Source organism: Salmo salar, chromosome ssa09 (assembly GCF_905237065.1).
Source record: "Salmo salar chromosome ssa09, Ssal_v3.1, whole genome shotgun sequence".
Classification (NCBI taxonomy): Eukaryota; Metazoa; Chordata; class Actinopteri; order Salmoniformes; family Salmonidae; genus Salmo; species Salmo salar.
The window spans coordinates 25,651,263-25,674,371 of NC_059450.1; the positions used below are offsets into that span (position 1 = coordinate 25,651,263).

The 23,109-nt window shown below is 40.7% G+C and overlaps 1 protein-coding gene across 2 annotated transcripts; it reads left to right on the forward strand.

Moving 5' to 3' along the window:
• The first annotated feature begins 32 nt into the window (after positions 1–32).
• ampm1 (Methionine aminopeptidase 1) lies at positions 33–22,568 on the forward strand. Of its 2 annotated transcripts, XM_014210580.2 has the most exons (13): positions 33–50; positions 350–540; positions 1,852–1,903; positions 2,416–2,522; positions 2,777–2,837; positions 13,863–13,886; positions 15,199–15,290; positions 15,401–15,484; positions 15,615–15,753; positions 18,868–18,999; positions 20,865–21,008; positions 21,172–21,237; positions 21,382–22,568. In XM_014210580.2, exons 2-13 carry the CDS (start codon positions 427–429, stop codon positions 21,546–21,548), a joined length of 1,182 nt encoding a protein of 393 aa, XP_014066055.1. In that variant the 5' UTR covers positions 33–50; positions 350–426; the 3' UTR covers positions 21,549–22,568.
• Positions 22,569–23,109: the final 541 nt, after the last annotated feature.

The window sequence follows — 23,109 nt, forward strand, 5'->3', positions numbered from 1 at the left end:
CCTAGTGAATCCACCCCTGTTCCAACGTGACAGGTCCTCTTTGGGCATAGGTAAAAAAGTTTATTGAAATAAGTAATTAAAATATTGGTATTTGCCTACATTTTATTAGTGTAACTGTGACACGTAATAATAGTCATAAAAGAAGCGAATAAAAAAATTGAATATACATATGATTGTATTGTGTAAACTAATCAGACATTTTATTACTTGTGCGCACAGTCAATACACAATCTTATTGTAAACGCCAACTATTTTTATGGTGAACACACAAATATACTTTATTTCAGCATATAAAATAGCCAGCCAAGGTCAGAACTACATGTTGAATTTCTCCTAATTATGTGCACAGGCAGCGCTCGCGAGGTTCTCTCCAGCTGACAGATCGTCCAGTCCACTCCCCAGTCTCCACCCCTCCAGACTGCAGGCATGGCGGCTATCGAGGCTCGGGAATGCGAAACTGAAGGCTGTAGCAGCAAGGCCAAACTTCAATGTCCAACCTGCATCAAGCTGGGGATCCAAGGCTCATACTTCTGCTCTCAGGTAACATTCATTTTGTAATTCATTCAGTTAGCGAGGGGTCTGACATGATACACAGCGGCCCAGCAATACATAATTCATCACGAGGTAACATAACGGCCCTGATTGAGTTTCCTCACACCCCTTTAGCTAGCCTAGCACATGAAGCTAACTTACAAGCAATTTTCTGCATAAAACCCTAACGTTAGCTAAAAAGTAACGCTTTGCAAATACATTATCTAGGAAGTCAATAACTAATGTTATAATCATGTATGAAAAATGCTCGTTATAAAGTTTTCTTTACGGGTTTACTAGTAAGTTTGTTACTAGCTAGCTACTAGCGTACGTTAAGTCCGTGAGTTTATCTGAGCATCAAGTTTGCGAAGTCTAACAAATTAACGTTAGCTGGCTAGATAGCCTAACTTGCTCAATGACATTGTTTGTTGCAATGAATGAAATGGTTAAATAGCTCTTCCTTGTTTGGCTAACTGAGGTATGCGTTCTACACGCTGATGTAACGTTAACTAGCCATATCCATTCATTTGATTCCTCTGCCCCTGGCCTGGCTGTAAACCACCTGTGGCTTGCTTGTGTGAAATGTTGAGCAACTTTGAACGTTGTTAAATGAATGCATACCATTACCAATGGGTAACTAAGAGTATGTTAGAATGGGATACTATCATTGAAATTGCCAAGGATGCAGGGCCAAGTGGCAGTTTAGCTGTGTATCATTAGAGATAAGGATAAAAGGCAGTGTAAGTAGTTTAAAGCTTAAACTTCTCTGGCAGGGTAGGCCTAGATTTTTTTTGGGCTGATACAGATGGCTAGGTGGATCTGCTGCGACGTTCCACACAGGCAGCTCTGTCAGAGCCTCTATCCCGCCCAGAGCCATGAGGCAAGTTGCATTCTAAGGGATATTTTAACCCCACTACTCTTTCCATATTCTATTGGTCAGCAAAGAAAATCCATTAATTGAACAACGGAGAAATTAGCCATGGCCAAATGGCCATTGACCTAGTTTTGAAAGAAAGTTATATCTTAGCCTTGTATGTCTTATTGCCAGTTCGACTAGCCTAAATGGCAGCGTTTCTCAATGACACTGTTGGAAACGAAAGTGGTTTATGTAACTTGTGAAATTCAGAGCCCATTGGTTTCACTCCATCTGCCTTTAATATTGAGCAGGGATGCACAACTCCCAGTCGATATGAGGAATTGATTCCGCAATTAGGGCCAGTGAAAACCAACAACCAGCAGACACTGCTGCCATTGACACCTGTACATCCCTGGTGTACTGAGTCATGTATTTCTCTCTCCTCTCCATGTCCTCTCATTCAGGAGTGCTTCAAAGGGAGCTGGGCCACTCACAAGCAGCTGCACAAAAAAGCAAGTATGTATCCTCAGCAATATTCTATCACATAGGCTTACTCCTTTCCAAATCATTTTTCAAACAGACCACAATGTCCCTTCATGGCGTTTGTCATTGTTCCCATTCTTACCTGACCTATCATCTGAAAGCCTAGAATAGGTGAAAGCCCACATAATTGCCCAAGCTTTTCCATCCTCTATTTTTTTTATGGTGGAATAGAGCAATGGTGTAGCCATTCAAAATGGATGAGACACTGCAATCAGTACAAGCCATTAGAGCAGGGGCGGACAACCCGAGAGGGCAGCAACACACCTGATTCAACGAAACAATGTCACCATTAAAGGCAATTATTTATTTTGTTAGTAGATTTGGGCATTTTACTGCTTGGTTGGAACAAAAACCTGTACCCACACTTGGCCCTCATAGGCTAAGCGTGCCCACCTGCCTTAGATGTTCACGTATACACACTAGACGAACTGTGATCTTTCACAATGGTGCCAAATCAGATGACCTAAATTACATTGTTTTTGCAGAGGAGGATAACCAGGATGAGACAAAGAACTGCGTGGAGACAGACACCAACACAGACCCATGGCCTGGCTACCGCTACACGGGCAAACTACGCCCTCACTACCCACTCGTAAAAACACCTTTCTTGTACATTTCTAAATGGTGCTAATGTGCTGATATGAGCTTTTATGTAGGATATTTTTTTCTTAGCTACATAGTAGTTCAACTAATGTCACATAACATGATTAATAGACATAAACCACACAAGCTTTGTGTAAGTTTACTCATTAGCCCCCGGGAGTTGTGTAATCATGTCTGTAATCGTTGGTTGCTTCTGTGAGCTCCATATAATCAATCTCTGTTGTCATTGGTTCCCCCATGTAGACTCCGATGAGGACTGTCCCCAGTGACATCCAAAGACCTGACTATGCTGATCATCCACTAGGTAACGCTACTCCTCTTAGACAAACAGCCTCCAGTTGCTTTTAATTATTATGAAATCCTTTGGTGTCTATTTGAAAATCTTCTCAAAGCTAGTATTCTTTGTCATGAGTTGTGTTGATATTGAAACATTACACTTTATCCAAGGAAAATTTACACTGTCAATACTAGACGTCGACCGATTATGATTTTTCATACCAATTAATCGGCCATTTTGTTTATTTTTATATATATGAAATAATGACAATTACAACAATACTGAATGAACACTTATTTTAACTCAATATAATACATAAAATCTTTTTAGTCTCAAATAAATAATGAAACATGCTCAATTTGGTTTAAATATTTCAAAAACAGTGTTGGAGAAGAAGGTAAAAGTGCACTATGTGCCATGTAAAAAAGCTAACGTTTAAGTTCCTTGCTCAGAACATATGAAAGCTGGTGGTTCAATATTCCCAGTTCTTCAATATTCCCAGTAAAGAAATATTAGGCTGCTGTTATTATAGGAATTATGATGCGTCAACTATTTCTCTCTATACCATTTGTATTTCATATACCTTTGACTATTGGATGTTCTAATAGGCACTTTAGTATTGCCAGCCTAATCTCAGGAGTTGATAGGCTTGAAGTCATTAACAGAGCTGTGATCAAGCATTGCTAAGAGCTGCTGGCAAACGCAGTAATGTTTGAATGAATGCTTACGAGTCTGCTACTTCCTACCACCGCTCAGTCAGACTGCTCTATCAAATATCAAATCATAGAGGTAATTATAATAAACACAGAAATACGAGCCTTTGGTCATTAATATGGTCAAATCCGGAAACTATCATTTCGAAAAAGAAAAAGTTTATTCTTTCAGTGAAATACGGAACCGTTCCGTATTTTATCAAACGGGTGGCAACCTGAAGTCTAAATATTGCTGTTACATTGCACAATCTTCAATGTTATGTCATAATTATGTAAAATTCTGGCAAATTAGTTTGCAAAGAGCCAGGCGGCCCAAACTGTTGCATATACCCTGACTCTGTGTACAATGAACACGAGAAGTGACGCAATTTCCCTAGTTAATATTGCCTGCTAACATGAATTTCTTTTAACTAAATATGCAGGTTTAAAAAAAATATTTACTTCTGTTTATTGATTTTATGATTTTATGAAAGGCAAAAGATGTTTATGGTTAGGTACATTCATGCAACGATTGTGCATTTTTCGTGAATGCGCCTTTGTTAAATCATCACCTGTTTGGCGAAGTAGGCTGTGATTCGATGAGAAATTAACAGGCACCGCATTGATTATATGCAACGCAGGACAAGCTAGTTAACCTAGTAATATCAACTATGTGTAGTTAACTAGTGATTCTGTTAAGATTATTTTTATAAGATAAGTTGCTAGCTAGCATTAAACTTACCTTGGCTCCTTGCTGCACTCACGTAACAGGTTGTCAGCCTGCCACACAGTTTCCTCGTGGAATGCAATGTAATCGGCATCCAAAAATGCTGATTACCGATTGTTATGAAAACTTGAAATCGGCCCTAATTAACCGGCCATGCCGATTAATCGGTCGACCTCTAGTCAATACCCAGTACTATACCTAGAAATAGTGTTGTCGTGAAACCATCATATTGACTTCGATACCAGGTTTTGTATCACAATAGTCAATAACATCATGATACTCAAAACAAAAACGATGCCATGGATGACAGATTTTTTACCTTGTTAACTCAGGGATTCGATCCAGCAATCTTTCGGTTACTGGCCCAACGCTCTAACCACTAGGCTACCTGCCGCCCCAATATCATTACATTCAATGTTTTTTTTGTTTTTTTTTTATGTCGACATTTGACAGCCATGGAACAACTACATTCATACAATTAATTTTACTTGGTTTTTACCAATCTAACAATATGGTATATCTCTTAAACTGAGTACATCAAGATGTAGCCTATGCCTATCCACAATACAGGTGAATGCATATTCAATAGGACTGTGTGCATGCATTGCGTTATTGCGCTTGTGCGGCTGATTACATGGGGCTACAGATGACAATCTGTTTCCCTTTGATTTGTGACTTATTTTATCAACAGCATTTGCGTAGAAGGAGCTTCTTTTACAAAAATGTGCGCTGTCTCATTAACAAGTAATGACTTCATGAGTGGGGGTGGCACATCGCAACACAGTCAATTCACTGAAGCAATAGATCATCTTTGGGAGAGATGTGAACAAGAGACCAAATAAGTGAATGAATAGTTTTGGTGGCAATTGGCTTTGAAATCAGCACATTTTGCATTGTGGTTTGCACATTATCACAAAGTACTAGGACAGTGAATTTATGTTAGCTTTAGCTGTCATCTAGCAAGGAAAGTTAGCCTATAAAGCTGGAAGCTACTGATATCATCTTGCGTTGTAAAGTGTTCAAGCTTGTATGGACATAGTTTTGCTAACAGTAATTAACAGTTTCAACATTTCTACATGCAGTGTTGCATTATTCAAGTTTGTTAACTTCTCTAGGGTAGGGGGCAGTATTTTGACGTCCGGATGAAAGGCGTGCCCAAATTAAACTGCCTGCTACTCAGACTCAGAAGGTAGGATATGCATATTATTAGTAGATGTGGATAGAAAACACTCTGAAGTTTCTAAAACTGTTTGAATGTCTGTGAGTATAACAGAACTCATATGGCAGGCAAAACCCTGAGAAAAATCCAACCAGGAAGAAAAATCCAACCAGGAAATCTGAGGCTTGTAGTTTTTTTAATTGATTCCCTATTCAAACTACAGTGACTTCGGGGTCATTTTGCAGTTCCTAAGGCTTCCACTAGATGTCAACAGTCTTTAGAACGTTGTTACAGGCTTCTACTGTGACCTGGAAGGGAATGTCAGTCAGTTCAACCAGAGTGCCATTAGATCATTCATGCGCGTGGCTGTCAGCGCGAGGTGCTTTCTTTTTCCTTTCTGAAGACAAAGGATTTGTCCGGTTGGAATATTATCGAAGATGTATGATAAAAACATCCTAAAGATTGATGCTATACATCGTTTGACATGTTTCTACAAACTGTAGTATAACTTCTTGGACTTTTCGTCTCAACAAAATGTGCGAGCATGGCGCATTTGGATAACTCGACTGAACGCGCAAACAAATGGAGGTATTTGGACATAAATATGGAGTTTAGCGAACAAAAGGAACATTTCTTGTGGGAGTCCTGGGAGTGCATTCCGACGAAGATCAACAAAGGTAAGTGAAGATTTATAATACTGTTTCTGACTTTTTTTGACTCCAGAACTTGGCGGGTAACTGTATAGCTTGCTTTGACGGATGAGCTCTGTACTCAGAATATTGAGCAATGTGCTTTCGCCGTAAAGCTGTTTTGAAATCTGACACAGCGGTTGCATTAAGGAGAAGTGTATCTATAATTCTTTCAATAACTGTTGTAAAGTTTATCAACGTTTATGATGAGTATTTTTGTAAATTGATGTGCTCATTCACCGGAAATGTTGGAGGCAATACATTTTCTGAACATCATGCGCCAATGTAAAATGGGGTTTTAGGATATAAATATGAACTTGATCGAGCAAAACATGCATGTATTGTGTAACATGAAGTCCTATGAGTGCCATCTGATGAAGAATCAAAGGTTAGTGATTAATTTTAGCTGTATTTCTGTTTTTTGACGCCTCTTCTTGCTTGGAAAATGGCTGAGGTTTTTCTTGTCAAGGTGATGTGCTAACATAATCTAATATTATGCTTTCGCCCTAAAGCCTTTTTGAAATCGGACAATGTGGTTGGATTAATGAGAATCTCATCTTTAAAATGGGATATAATAGTTGTATGATTGAGAAATTTGAATTGAGGTTTTTGTCGTTTTGAATTTGGCGCCCTGCTATTTCACTGGCTGTTGAATAGTGTGTCCCGCAGGTGGGACGGTCACGTCCCACATACCCCAGAGAGGTTAACTTCAGTGCAGCATGATTGGGGAGCTAACATAATGCAGCCCAGACTCCCAGTGCAGGCTAGCAATGAGTAAGTGAAGGCACAGTGCGCACTATAATAAGAGGTCGGCTGCGCTGATAAACAGACTTGATCCGTGAGACACATTTGACAGAAGTGCCCAAAGTAAAGACAAATCTAGTGCCGAACCGTTTTTCATGATCTAGTATCAAAAAAGATCGGAACAACGCTTCCCAGAAAAGTATTGATGTTTCTATGTTTACATCTCACCTGACATACAGTATCAGTCATAGAAAATGGGTTACTGCCCAAGCCCTAGATTCCACTAAAGCTGGTCATTCTTGTTGTAACCATGGGAACCTCTAGGCTGAGCATCCATTCTGTCAGTCAGAACCGCGCGCGTAGGCTGTCTGCCTATCTCTTGGTAATCTGTAACTGCCTTGTAAATTCACCAAAAGTATATATTAGGCTATCAATGATTAATGGCTAAACTATTCTTCATAGCGCCAATGAATTGAAGTTGAACATCAGTTTAATTAGGACTTCGTCATCAGATCAGTCTGCCATTTTAGTTGCAGCCACATCTAGGGTTGCACATTTTATTTTCGGAGGTAGAAACTTTCCATGGGAATTAACGGGAATATATGGCTATTAATATCATTTAAATGTAATGTTTTTTGCATTAGATATATTTATCATATGAAGACAGAAACATAAGGTAAAAGGTTTATCATAAGTAGACATAATTGCAAATGATTAAATCCTTCCAATAGAATTTTAAAAAGCTATTTAGTTACGAATTCAACTTTAATTAAATGAGTTGGCTCTTCACATGGGAGGATTTCACTGAACAACAAAAGGGAATATTTAATGATCCATCGCATGTCCCAAAAACGTTTTCAACATCTGTAAAATCATAGTCGAGAAACTAAAGCTTTGGTTGTCTTCTTCTCAGGCTTCCATGTCTTCTCCCTGGACCTCGTCAATGTCCCCCTCTTGGACATCAAACTCTGAGGCCTCATCTTCACTGTCACTTTGCAACCTTGTTGAGGATGGCTCGTTGTCAGGCTCAAAAAGCCTAAAAAAGCCACCAATTTTTCAACCTTTGTATTGGTCAGCCTGTTGCGTGCTTTGGGTGTGTGTGTGTTCCCAAACAAGGACCAGTTGCGCTCTGAGGCGGCTGATGTTGGTGGGATTTGGAGGATGATGGAGGCAACGGGAAAGAGCCTCAGATCCACAAAGTCTCTTCCACCAGGTGACTGATGAGATATGTTGGTACGACTGCCATATTGCATCTTCATCCCAAAGCTCTTGCTTGGAACTGTACTTTGCCAGACTGCCAAGAACCTTGCTCTCATCCAGGAGTTTCAGGCTGCTTACCACTCTCTCAAAATGCATCATCCAGGAGGATCCTCTTGATGGGGCTGTCCATATTGACAGACTGTGATATGACCATTTCTTGGAGATACTCCTTCCCCTCCAGGAGACTGTCAAACATGATAACACCACCCCAACGGGTGTTGCTGTGCAGCTTCAATGTGGTGCTCTTATTCTTCTCACTTTGCTTGGTGAGGTAGATTGCTGCTATAACTTGATGACGCTTCACATACTTAACCATTTCCTTGGCTCTCTTGTAGAGTGTATCCACTGTTTTCAGTGCCATGATGTCCTTGAGGTTCAGATTCAATGCATGAGCAGCACAGCCATTGGGTGTGATGTGAGGGAAGGACTCCACTTTAGACCAAGCAACCTTCATGTTCGCAGCATTCTGTCACCAGTGCGTCCAAGGTCATTGATGACTGCCTTCAGCTCATCTGCAATGTAGAGACCGGTGTGTCTGTTGTCCCTTGTGTATGTGCTCTTGTAGAATACTGGTTGAGGGGTGGAGATGATGTAGTTAACTTCTTGGGGCTATGTGGGACGCTAGCGTGCCACCCGTGGTGCACCCTATCAACAGCAGGTGCATTTCAAGAGCGGCAAATTTGAAACCAAATAAATGTCAAAATTCAAATTTTTCAAACATACAACTATCTTACACCCTTTGAAAGATAAACATCTCCTTAATCTAACCACGTTGTCCGATTTCAAAAAGGTTTTACGGCGAAAGCATAAAGTTAGATTATGTTAGGAGAGTACATTGACAATAGCTGTGTGTAATGTTTTGTCAATTCAAAGACGGGCGTCACCAAACCATAAAACCAGCTAAAATGATGCACTAACCTTTTACAATCTCCATCAGATGACACTCCTAGGACATTATGTTAGACAATGCATGCATTTTTAGTTCTATCAAGTTCATATTTATATCCAAAAACAGCGTTTTACTGTGGCGTTGATGTTCAGGAAATCGTTTCCCTCCAATAACCGGCATTCAAGTCAGCACCACAAATTAAATAATTAAAATTAGAAAACATTGGTAAAATATTATATTGTCATTTAAAGAATTATAGATTTACATCTCTTGAACGCAATCAACTTGCCAGATTTAAAAATAACCTTACTGGGAAATCACACTTTGCAATAATCTGAGCACTGCGCCCAGAAAAATATGCTTTGCTATACAGATCTAAAATCGAAAATACTATGTAAATAATCCATTACCTTTGATTCTCTTCATCAGATGTCACTTCCAGGAATCCCAGGTCCATAACGAATGTAGTTTTGTTCAAAAAAGCTCATCATTTATATCCAAAAAGCTCCGTGTTGTTAGCACATGATCTAAGCCAGCCGGACTTCTCGTCATGAACGAGGGGAAAAAATATATTTACGTTCGTTCAAACATGTCAAACGTTGTATAGCATAAATCATTAGTGCCTTTTTTAACCAGAACATGAATAATATTCAAGGTGGACGAATGCATTCTCTTTTATAACGTATTGGAACGAGGGTACCCAACATGAACTCGCGCGCCAGAGTCTAATCTGCCATCACCGTTCCATGGCTCTTGTTCGGTCAGATCTCACAGTAAAAGACTCAAAACACTTTGTAAAGGCTGGTGACATCTAGTGGAAGCAATAGGAAGTGCCAAAACATTAATCAACCCCTGTGTGTTTCAATGGCATAGGCTTAAAGGTAATTCAACACATCAGGTATCCACTTCCTGTCAGAAAATGTCTCAGGGTTTTGCCTGCCAAATGAGTTCTGTTATACTCACAGACACCATTCAAACAGTTTTAGAAACTTTAGGGTGTTTTCTATCCATATATAATAAGTATATGCATATTCTAGTTACTAGGTAGGATTAGTAACCAGATGAAATCGGGTACGTTTTTTTATCCAGCCGTGAAAATACTGCCCCCTAGCCCCAACAGGTTAATTATTCCTTGCCCACAAACATTTGACCACCCATCAGAGATGGTTGCAATACAGTCTGCTTTCTCAGTCTGCTTGACCTTCACTTGAACTCTGAATTCTACATCCAGCAAATGAGTAGATAAAGCATGTCTGGTTGGAGGGGTGCATGCTGGGTGAAGAGCATTCAGAAATCTCTTCCAATACACGCCTATGAGCATCAGAGGTGAACCAGTTGCATATACAGCTCGAGCAAGACATTCATCAGCATTTCTCTGACTACGTTCCTCCATTGAGTCAAAAAAATCTGATTCCAGGAGGACCATGAGCTGTTGCTATCGATAAGGTGTCTGATTCATCATTTTCACCTCGAATAGAAGTAGAGGGACTTTTGTCAGAGGTTGCTCGTTGTGAGCGCTGAGGGAACTTTATGCACTTGGCCAGATGATTTGTGGCAGTCTTCACATATGATTTAGCACAGTATTTGCAAAGGTACACAGCTTTTCCTTCTACATTAGCTGCAGTGAAATGTCTCCACACATCAGATGGTGCCCGTGGCATTTTCCTGTAAAGATTTGAAAAAAATGAGTAAAATAAAAAATACAATTCCATGTACAGATAAATAGTTAAGCAGTTAGATTAAACAACTCCTTTGTAAGATCAATGTTTTAAAATGGAACATGTATGGAAACAGGTGAATTAACACTCAGTTAGCAGGCTCAAGCAAGCTAAAACTCACATGGAAGCAAAAACTAACTAGCAGGAATTGTTAGAAATGATTTAAACACACTTTGCTGTTGACTACTATTTACTAGTTAACAAAAAAATGATGTATGTCATATAGAATATATTCACCCCACACAGTATTGTAATCAAAACTTACCAGAAAGCATGAGTCCTTGGCTCAGACAGTGTAGTAGTGTGGGCTTAATAGCATCTCATTAGTGTGCAAGATCTTGAGAATCAGCTGTGATGGAAGAATGCACTGTGCACGCAGAGAGTTGCAATTCCATTGAATTGGGGATAGTTTAAACAAAATATGTCACAAGACCTAGAATTGCCTTGTGTATCCCACAAAAAAGGTTCACTGTTTAAGCTAACGTTTTTTGATATATTTAAGCAAAATTCCCAGGTTTAACTTCCCATGGAAAATGTACTCAAAATTCCTGAAATTGACCAGAAAGTTTCCGACCCTTTGCAACCCTAGCCACATCTTGTGTAAGGCCAGCCAAAAGAGCTCCATTTTGCTGGCAATTTCAATGTTGGAACATGATATGATGGGAACTCCATGCGTTAATTTGGCTATGATCCCACAACCTTTCTAAAGCTGCAACAAGTACTCTCATTTCGACTGATGTTAAAATGCCTGCGCTACCATTCAAAAGTTTGGCGTCACTTAGAAATGTCCTTGTTTTTGAAAGAATAGCAAAAAATGTTGTCCATTAAAATAACATCAAATTGATCAGAAAAACAGTGTAGACATTGTTAATGTTGTAAATGACTTTTGCAGTTGGAAACGGTTGATTTTTATGGAATGTCTTCATAGGTGTATGGAGGCCAATTATCAGCAACCTTCACTCCTGTGTTCCAATCGCATGTTCTTAGCTAATCCAAGTTTATCATTTTAAAAGGCTAGTTGAACATTAGAAAACTCTTTTGCAATTATGTTAGAACAGCTGAAAACGGTTGTACTGATTAAAGAAGCAATAAAACTGGCCTTTAGACCAAAGTTAGTCACTAATCTTTGATCGTCATCAGATGGCACTCAGGACTTCATGTTCCACAATACATGTATGTTTTGTTCGATAAAGTTCAAAAATCTCAGTTTACATTGGTGCGTTATGTTCAGTAATGTTTTGCTTCCAAAACATCCGGTGATTTTGCAGAGAGCCACATCAATTTACAGAAATACTCAAACTTTGATGAAAGATACAAGTGTTATGCATAGGATTATAGAAAAACTTCTCCTTAATGCAACTGCTGTGTCAGATTTCAAAAAAGCTTTACGGTGAAAGCACACCATGCGATAATCTGAGTACAGCGCTCAGCCACCAAAACAAGCCTTACAGATACCCGCCATGTTGTGGAGCTAACAGAAGTCAGAAATAGTGTTATAAATATTCACTTACCTTTGATCTTCATCAGAATGCACTCCCAGGAATCCCAGTTCCACAATAAATGTTCGATAAAGTTAATCTTTATGTCCAAATACCTCCTTTTTGTTTGCGCGTTCAGATCACTATTCCAAATGCACAAGGCGCGGGCACTAAGTCCAGACAAAGTCAAAAAAGTTCCATTACAGTTTGTAGAAACATGTCAAACGATGTATAGAATCAATCTTTAGGATTTTTTTTATCATAAATCTTCAATAATATTCCAACCGGACAATTCCTTTGTCTTTAGAAATGAAAGGGAACGGACTAAACTAAAGGCTTTCACCTGGGCCATCTGCTTAGAGTGCTCTTATTCGGTCCCCTTTCACAATAGAAGCCTGAAACAACTTCTAAGGACTGTTGCCATCTAGTGGAAGCCTTAGGAAGTGTAATCTGACCAAATTTACACTATTGGATAGGCAATCACTTGAAAAACTACAAACCTCAGATTTCCCACTTCCTGGTTGGATTTTTCTCAGGTTTTTGCCTGCCATATGAGTTCTGTTATACTCAGACATTCAAACAGTTTTAGAAACTTCAGACTGTTTTCTATCCAAATCTACTAATAATATGCATATCTTAGCTTCTGGGCCTGAGTAGCAGGCAGTTTACTCTGGGCACGCTTTTCATCCGAATGTGAAACTACTGCCTCCCAGCCCAAAGAGTTTAACTTTACTCATAACCCATTTCACATCAGTCACTTCCCAGTTCTGCTGATCTCTGCATTGCAGACTTGTCAAAATTAGAATGTAACCTAGATTTCTGGGCACTTCGAAATGTAAAAAATCTAGACCTCATACAGCTTGGCTGGGTTAAATATAACCATAAGCAGCACAACTGTCGATTTTTGCTTTGCTGTCCTTGCCCATCATTAATTGCCAGACAGTCTGTTGGAGCTAGGAACCGAAGCATTAAGCTACACCTGCTAAATATGTGTATGCGACCAATAAAATTTGATTTGAGTCTGCCACAGTGCTGTTCATTGTTAATGACATCGGATCGCTTCCTGACGTCCTGAGTCTAGTCTACACAGTGTGACCCTGGCTAGTGGGATCGTCTGCGCAATAGCATATTTGATCTACCCCTAGGCTTTCTCTGTTGGTTCAGAGTACAAACAACCCATTGTTGAACTGCAACTCAGTATTGTACACATTAATATTTCATCTCTGCAAACAAGTAAACGGGATGAATTCCTTTGTATATTACAGTAGATGGCTGTTGTAGCAGGTGCCTTTGTCTTTTTGCTAGCTTCTTAGCAAGGTTTTGGGTCTATAGCACTTGAACTCTGTCCAATTAAAACATTCTGTCCTTAATTGATTAAATTGAAATGAAATTGACTCCAACTCAATCCATTAAACGAGTTAACTTTACCCTAGAATAACTTTTTACCTCTGCTTAGTCTGTAGACAAACTGTAGCTTAAACAATGGCATTCCTTTATACATTTGCTACCTTCTGATAAAAGTGTATTCGTTTTGGTCGATCCCATGGTCATTCCCACTTTTTTTTGTCTGGCTATGTATGCAAGTGCTTCTGAGTGTGAGTTTTAAGAGGGGGGGGGTGTGTGTGTGTGTGTGTGTGCTCGCATGTTTGAGTGGGATAGGCTGGTGTCTGAAGCTCTTTTCTACTCATCACTTCAGCAGCAGAAGTGGGTCTTATGGCAGGTACGTCCTACCCCACCCACAACAATCCCTTATCCCCCCCCATCTGTGCAGCACATAACCACACACTGTCGCTGCTCTTGTTGTATACCTCTTTTGTTTTTTTGTTTCTTTTGTATGTCTCCATCTGCGGACATCAGGCAGGAAACAGAAGCATGGTCAAAGATATTGTGTTTCTGCATGGCATTGTTTTCATTCATCTTTTGCTGCTGCATTAGAGCTATGGTCTGTATTTTATCATCGTGATGGGGGTTTTGTACAGTAATCATGTTGTCTCTGCTAAGTGGTTGATAAACATACTGATGTGGTTGTGGCTCATGCTTCAGTGATGTTACCTACACCGATTGTGACGCTCATGTCAATGCTGTGGTCTATACATTGTATGTAAACATTGTTTGGTGTTGTGATCTGATAACCAGCTAACTGTACAAGAAGAATGACATGGGCCTTTTCAATGAAAATAGTCTAACCATGTGGCTCAACCAGAATAACTGTATGCCTATGTCAATAAAAAAGGCCCCCATGCCATAGAATTGTGGCTCTGAAATATTTCCATAGGAGTAAGCAATATAGAGAATTCCACTCGGCCGGAAAAGGATCCTTTCAGCGTTGCAGGTTTTTGGTGTAAGGGGCAGAGGTTGATTTGGAGCGCCGCTGAATTTAGTTATGGCTTCAGGTCTGCAGATAAATATTATCATGCCCCTTGGTCGACTTGTGTAGGACTACATCCTTGTGACGTGCTGTGATATAGTGTATTCCTTTTCTCTCATATAGCCAGGTTAGGTGAGGACGTTTGGTGTCTACTTTAATTTAATGCAGTGAATCTATTCTGTGAGTATGTGGGCTTCAAAAGTTGTTTTACATAGGCAGCCCAATTCTGATCTTTTTTTGTTGTGTGTAAGTCTATGCTAGTAGATACCATAGACTTCCAGTCGTTGCGCTAACGCTAGTTAGCATTGGCTTGCAAACTACCTCGAACTTCCTTCATACTGGAGACCGAGACATAAAAATGATATCCACTAGTTCATCGGACTATGGGGAAGTAGACAAAGGGCCTCATTTGCCGAAATGCCAAAGTATCCCTTTTAAGCTCTTTCCAGTAGCATAACAACTTTTTTGGGCAGATGCATGAAGTGGTTGAGTCAGTAGACTGGTAGTCTGTTTTGAGTGATAGTCAGACTGGACTGAGTGACGTTCTTTGACTCAGTTTAATGGAAAGCTGGTCAGGGTGAGTTGGTGTATGGATAGAATGGTGACGTTAAAATGAGGCCAGTATGCCCATTCTTTTCGCTTGTTTTTTTTTTTTTTTTTTAAGGCATGTCTGAGTCGGAGCAGTCTTTGAAGGGCACTTCACAGATCAAGATCCTTCCTGCCGAAGACATCGAAGGCATGAGAGTTGTGTCTAAGGTAAAATATTAAATTGTTTTTTAACCTTTCGCTGTTGCAGTTAATAACATACTCAAACAGTTTTAAAAACAGTGGTTTTGAAATGCAAAGTCTATTTCTCTCTTTTGTAGCTGGCCCGAGAGGTGCTTGACATCGCTGCCCTGATGGTGAAACCTGGCATGACCACGGAGGAGATTGACCACACTGTGCACCTGGTAAAGACACTAGCCTCCTTTTCCCTCTTTCCCATCCACTCACTTTCTCCTGTCGCTCTCTTCCTTTTTCACTCATTCCTCCTCTCTCCCTCATCTTGATCGTTGACGTGTAAGTACTTCCTTCCTCCAGGCCTGCACAGAAAGAAACTGTTACCCCTCCCCTCTCAACTACTACAACTTTCCCAAGTCCTGCTGCACGTCAGTCAATGAGGTCATCTGCCACGGCATCCCAGACAGGAGACGTCTGGTGGATGGGGATATCCTCAACGGTAGGTTTCCCAAGGGCAAAAAGTGGCTTCCTCATCTGTCCCTTCACCGTTACTTACTTGAATTAACTGGACAGGTGAATTATAAATCCCCAGTTGGCATCCTCCATATTCTTTCACCTAATGTGTGTTTTAAGATCATTGAGTATGATGGGGTTTAAATAGGTGAGAGAGACTTTAGACTATTGAGATGCACATAGAGAACGGGCTAGTTCCCATTAGACAGACTGCCAAAGAGCTCTTGCTGACATCATGGTTTGACAAGAGAAATGGTTATTAGTATTGAGCAAGAGTCTAAAGGACTTCAGCCAAAATGTAGCCTGTGTCCTACAGTGAGGGGGGAAAGTATTTGATCCCCTGCTGATTTTGTATATTTGCCCACTGATAAAGCAATGATCAGTCTAATTTTAATGGTAGGTTTATTTGAACAGTGACAGACAGAATAACAACAAAAAAATCCAGAAGAACGCATGTCAAAAATGTTATAAATTGATTTGCATTTTAATGAGGGAAATAAGTATTTGACCCCTCTGCAAAACATGACTTAGTACTTGGTGGCAAAACCCTTGTTGGTAATCACAGAGGTCAGATGTTTCTTGTAGTTGACCACCAGGTTTACACACATCTCAGGAGGGATTTTGTCCCACTCCCCTCTGCAGATCTTCTCCAAGTCATTAAGGTTTCGAGGCTGACGTTTGGCAACTTGAACCTTCAGCTCCCTCCACAGATTTTCTATGGGATTAAGGTCTGGAGACTGGCTAGGCCACTCCAGGACCTTAATGTGCTTCTTCTTGAGCCACTCCTTTGTTGTGTTTTGGGTCATTGTCATGCTGGAATACCCATCCACGACCCATTTTCAATGCCCTGGCTGAGGGGAAGGAGGTTCTCACCCAAGATTTGACGGTACATGGCCCCGTCCATCGTCCCTTTGATGCGGTGAAGTTGTCCTGTCCCCTTAGCAGAAAAACACCCCCAAAGCATAATGTTTCCACCTCCATGTTTGACGGTGGGGATGGTGTTCTTGGGGTCATAGGCAGCCTTCCTTCTCCTCCAAACACAGTGAGTTGAGTTGATGCCAAAGAGCTTCATTTTGGTCTCATCTGACCACAACACTTTCACCCAGTTGTCCTCTGAATCATTCAGATGTTCATTGGCAAACTTCAGACAGGCATGTATATGTGCTTTCTTGAGCAGGGGGACCTTGCGGGCGCTGCAGGATTTCAGTCCTTCGCGTCGTAGTGTGTTACCAATTGTTTTGTTGGTGACTATGGTCCCAGCTGCCTTGAGATCATTGACAAGATCCTCCCGTGTAGTTCTGGGCTGATTCCTCACCGTTCTCATGATCATTGCAACTCCACGAGGTGAGATCTTGCATGGAGCCCCAGGCCGAGGGATGTTGACAGTTCTTTTGTGTTTCTTCCATTTGCGAATAATCGCACCAACTGTTGTCACCTTCTCACCAAGCTGCTTGGCGATGGCCTTGTAGCCCATTCCAGCCTTGTGTAGGTCTACAATCTTGTCCCTGACATCCTTGGAGAGCTCTTTGGTCTTGGCCATGGTGGAGAGTTTGGAATCTGATTGATTGATTGCTTCTGTGGACAGGTGTCTTTTATACAGGTAACAAGCTGAGATTAGGAGCACTCCCTTTATGAGTGTACTCCTAATCTCAGCTCGTTACCTGTATAAAAGACACCTGGGAGCCAGAAATCTTTCTGACTGAGAGGGGGTTAAATACTTATTTCCCTCATTAAAATGCAAATCAATTTATAACATTTTTGACATGCGTTTTTCTGGATTTTTTGTTGTTGTTCTGTCCCTCACTGTTCAAATAAACCTACCATTAAAATTATAGACTGATCATTTCTTTGTCAGTGGGCAAATGTACAAAATCAGCAGGGGATCAAACACTTTTTTCCCTCACTGTATATATATCTGCTAACGGGACTATTCTCAACAGAAAGATCCCATGAGACACTGCCAAAAAAACTCTGATTTACAGCCTGGTTTGACAAGACAAGTGGTCTCATGAGCATGATGGTGCCCACTATCATGTACAGTGCATATTATAAGTATTTATCCCTCTGTTACAAAGTGTGACAAATTGATTTAATTGGGATTTTTTTTTCTCTTGTCTACACAAATATCCACATATGTTAAAGTGAAAATTAAATTATATGAATGCTAACAAATGAATAAAAATGAACAACTTCGATATCTTGGTTGTATAAGTATTCACCCCTTTGTTATGGCAACCCTAAATTAGTTAAGGAGTAACAAGTTGGACTCGCTCTGTGTGAAATAATAAGGGTAAACATGTTTTTTTTAATGACTTCCCCTGTACCCCATTTATACAGCATCTGTAAGGTCCCTACGTCGTGTTTTGAATTTCCAGCGGAGATTTAATATATAAGACCAGGGAGCTTTCCCAGTGCCTCATACAGATTGGTAGGTGGGTAAAACAAAAAGCAGACACTGAATATCCCTTTAAGCATGGTAAAGTTTGCACTTAATCTGGATGTTGTATGAAATGACCCAGACACTACAAAGATGGTCATCCTTCCTAACCCGACCCAAGCCCTGCGTGACCCGACATTATACACAGGGCCTGTTTTTTTTTCATCAATAACTAGGGTAGGGGCAGGGCTCTGGCATCACGAAATGAATCACCAACATTTTGAAACGGAGCCATTTGCTCGTGCTCTGCTGCGCAGTACACCAGACACTGGGAGAGGAATTCCCCTTTCAACAGGACAATAACCCAAAACAGAAGCTTACCAAAGAGACGGTATGTTTTCACGTAGCCTAGTTAGTTTTGACTTAAACTTGCTTAAAAATCTATGGCAAGACTTGAAAATGACCATTTAGCAGGTATCCCGCAGCCAACTTGACAGAATTTGAAGAATTTTGTCAAGAATAATGGGAAAATATTGCACAATCCAGGGATGCAAAGCTTTTAAATACTTACCAGAAAAGACTCAAAAGCTCTAATGTCGGCCGGCCAAAGGCATTTCATATATATATAAAAATCTAATCAAGATAAAGCATTAATTTATTTTATTATATGCACTGTATATATTTCTGCTAATGTTCAGCATCTCTTTCTCCCCCCTCGTGCAGTGGATATTACTGTGTACCACAATGGATTCCACGGCGATCTCAACGAGACCTTCTTTGTGGGAGAGGCAGATGAAGGGGCGAAAAAGCTTGTCCAGACCACCTTCGAATGCCTTATGCAAGCCATCGACTCAGGTAGGATCTCTTACCTGATGTCAGATAAAGATAAACTAGATTTCTTTTTCAACAATTGTGGCTGACCGGCTAGATTCGGTCTTATGTAGCAAAATAAAAAATGGTGTTTTTTACATTTAGTAAAAGTAGAGACTAGAAAATGGTATGTCATACACTGCAGTTGATGAACAATGGGAAAGTAATTGTACTTTTTAAAGTTGATAAACTTGTAACCTCACTTTTAAGAAAATGGCCCTTGAATGATACACCTACTGGAGAGCTCTTTGTTTACACGCATTCAGAATCGTTCACAACCTTTTAAGCTTTAAGGATTCACATGTGAGGCTATGTACTAAACAACCAAAGATTTCAAGACTAAAGGTTGAAACTACGGGAGTGTTGGTAAATTTAATCTGGAGTGCCAAAGTGTGCTCTGGGTGTTTGGAAACCCAGTGTTGTCAGATTGACCGTTTGTAAATTGAGAGCATTTCTCTCTCGGAGCGTTCAGAGCACACATTGGACACTCTGGATGAAAAGTAGGGTTGATCCGAGCTTTCTGACCTAACAGCAGTTAAGCACCCAAGCTAACGTTGGCTAGCTACTTTCAGCTACAAATGAGAGAACGGCTCACTCTGACCATTTTACTCGCCCTAGCAGAGCTGGTTATCCAGAGCGTTGGTGACTGCAATTGTGACGCTGGCAACTATTTAATTACACTTTTTTTTGCCAAAGTTTACTGACACCGGCCATATTCAACGGGTGCTGAGCGTTTGTAAATGTGTCAGTTATTCTGCACTCTGGCACACTCGGGAGAGTGCTCAGAAATCGGAGTAGATAGCGAGAGTAAATTTACCAGCTACGTCTATCGACAGTTGTCACAGTGACATCATAAACATTCTATTGAAATAGTTTCTTGCATAGTGGAGTCTTGTTTAGACATCTAGCTAGCTAAACAATGAACCATAATCCCAACTCCTAACGTTACTACCCTGCATGATTCTGCAGGTAGCTAACCAACCAGGTTCAATGTTAGCTAGCTAACATTAGAATATAACTAGCAATACGAATATTACCATACAGATCATACACGTAACGTTAGCTAGCTAGCCAGCCAGCTAACGTTAGCTGGCTAACAGTACACTTTAACTTGAAATGAAAATGCCTTTCTGACAAAATTATAAACTTGTCAAATCTAAAAATGGAGCTAGCTAGACTCACCTGTATACATGGGTGGATGCTTCTCCCTCTGTCACGGAGGCCATGGTTACCCTTAGTTTGAAGATGTAATCCGAAAACAGGTGTTTTTATACAACAGCCTTCTGTGTGCTCTCTTTTCGACGCCGTCTGCATATTTACAATCAAACCGCCAGAATTTCCTTAGCTATCATACTCTAATTCCACTGATTTCAAAACTCAGTCCTCCAGAAAGTGGGGAGCAACAGTTATGCAGTTCTACCTAATATCTTTCAAAAGCCCCGTTTCGAAAGGATTACCTACACATACTGGCCAGGTAATATTATAGACAGAAGCATGTTACATGGCAGGCCAATCCAAACTCATCTCTCGGCATGTTCAGCCGACTCATTGTCTCAGCCAACCATGGCTAGCAGGAAGGTTGCGGTCTTTTTCCATGGCTAAACCAACTAGGCTCGTAATTTATCAATTTTATTTGTATTTACAGAAGTAATGCACATTTCTTACTAAGGCACATGAAAGTTCACATGTTCCAGAAGGCATTTCTGACAAAATGCATTTTGATAAATAAAGTTTGCATTCAAATGTCGCTCCTGTGAAGTAGTGACACGCAACGTATGCCTAGTTTCCTGGAACGAGTCTCAATTAGGTCACTATCGCAATGTTTTTTTCCCCCCCTCTTCCTTCTCTAGTAAAGCCTGGTATCCGCTACAGGGAGCTTGGTAACATCATCCAGAAACATGCCCAGGCTAACGGCTTCTCTGTGGTGCGGAGCTACTGTGGCCATGGCATCCACAAACTGTTCCACACTGCTCCTAACGTGCCCCACTATGCCAGTGAGTACCCCTCTGTCTCCTTCCACCAATACGCTTGTGAAATTGACATCCTTTTCTCAGATAACATAGTAGCCTACTTCAAATTTTATAGGTCACATACACGTTAATCCTCAAAGGATTTTGAAGGAAGGTGTATAAATTGGTGGGTTACCTTTCTTTGCAGAAAACAAAGCGGTCGGAGTGATGAAGCCTGGCCATGTGTTCACCATCGAGCCCATGATCTGTGAAGGTAAGGGTCCTCAGAGACATGACAGCAGATTTGGGGTGTAATTTGGTTTGTGTGTGCTTAATGTAATGGTTGGTAATTTTATACCTGTGTTTTAATACTGTACTTGTGTACTTAATCCTGGCTACCTGTGTGTGTTCTGTGTAGGTGGTTGGCAGGACGAGACGTGGCCTGATGGCTGGACAGCTGTGACTCGGGATGGGAAGCGTTCCGCCCAGTTTGAACACACCTTGCTTGTGACTGAGACGGGCTGTGACATTCTGACACGCCGGCTGGACGACAATGGACGTCCCCACTTCCTCAACCAAATCTAAACGGGGGGGGATACAGCAATGAACGGACTGTCTCGTGGGCAGCTCTCTTTGGTCCCCAATGTCATATCACACATACACACCTCTAACCTGAGGCACGCCGCCCGCCTGCCTACCCCCGGCTCTCACCGTTCCACGAATTTAGTGTTGTTCTCCAAGATTTACGGGAAGTACTTGAATACATCTGATGATATCAACTGTGTGGATTGTTTTATCGAGGCTGTTTTAAAAAAGAAATGTCTCATCAGGAGATGAAAAGGAAAAAATAAAGTGTATTTATGCGCAGTAGCAGGTTTAATTTTTACCTTGATTGTGAGCTTTGATTCTGTTGACGTATTTGACTGCAGAGGTGTGGAAAGGGTCATGCTTCAGTTTGACTCCTTGACCTCTAGACATGTGCCACCTTACTGTGTTGCCTAATTGGCAGCTGGGTCCTATTGAGTGGCCAGAGAGGGGAGCTGTTGAGCTCAGTGTTCTGCTAAAGTGTGTAGTGCAGGTCTATTCAAACCTGGGTCCTGAGGTCTGCAGCACTGCTAGTTTTCTTTTCTCTCTTGTAGTGAACTAGTTGATTTAGGTTCATTGATTGACCACAATCTCCTTGCCAGGTGTCCCAAGTCCTGTTTGAATCGGGATGGAAGTCTGCAGTGCGACGGACCCCAAGGCCTGGTTTGGTATTGCCCTGGTGTAGCGCGTTGAGCCTTAATCTGTGTGAATTAAGAATAACCATGCCAGATAATGTCTAGGCAGCATGTCTGTTATTCTTGATATACTGTTGAGCAACACTCTTGAGTCTCCATTTTAATCCAGTCTTTCCAGTTTCTCTGCCAGCTTTTTATTTCTTCTGATGGGAGTAATAAACAGCTGTTCTGTAGTTGTGTGTGCGTATATGCTTTTGTGTTTGAGTGTGGTGAGGACTGTATAAATGCCAAAGGCTCTATTGCAGCAGAAGTCTGGGTTTACTACAGACCTGTGAATTAATACCCTTTTTCAGAGTACTGTATTATTAAAATAGTAATAACATAATCACTGAAGTATTGATTGTTTTGCATTAGCTCAAAGTTAAGCGTTTCTTGTTTTTACTTCCTATGATGTGCAAGTTATGAGAATCTGACTGCAAATGACATGAAACTCGTTCACTAGATGCTTTCTCCCAATGCTATGCTCAATTATCCTGGCGACGAGGTTCAAATGAATTTGACCAGTAAGACAATCCTTTGAGTATCCTTTGATTTAATGTATTCAATTGAAATGGAGAAATAAGGAGTGATGTTATGGTTTTCAGAGCCGCCTCTTGAAATCTAACATTTCAGGACAACACGAATACTGCAAGACCGAGGAAACGATGAGAATGATTTACATTTAGTAAACACAAAATGGAAAGCAGGCTTTGTTGTGATTTTTGTGCAATGCCTTAATTTCCCAGCATGCATTCTACTGAAGCCCTCTGATCCGTTCGAAGGGTGGTGTGTGGGTCACAATCATCCACCTTCAGCTTATTGTTCATGTACTCACTGACCAGTTTAGGAACACCCTCCACACTTGTTAATCCTATGGAATGCAAAGC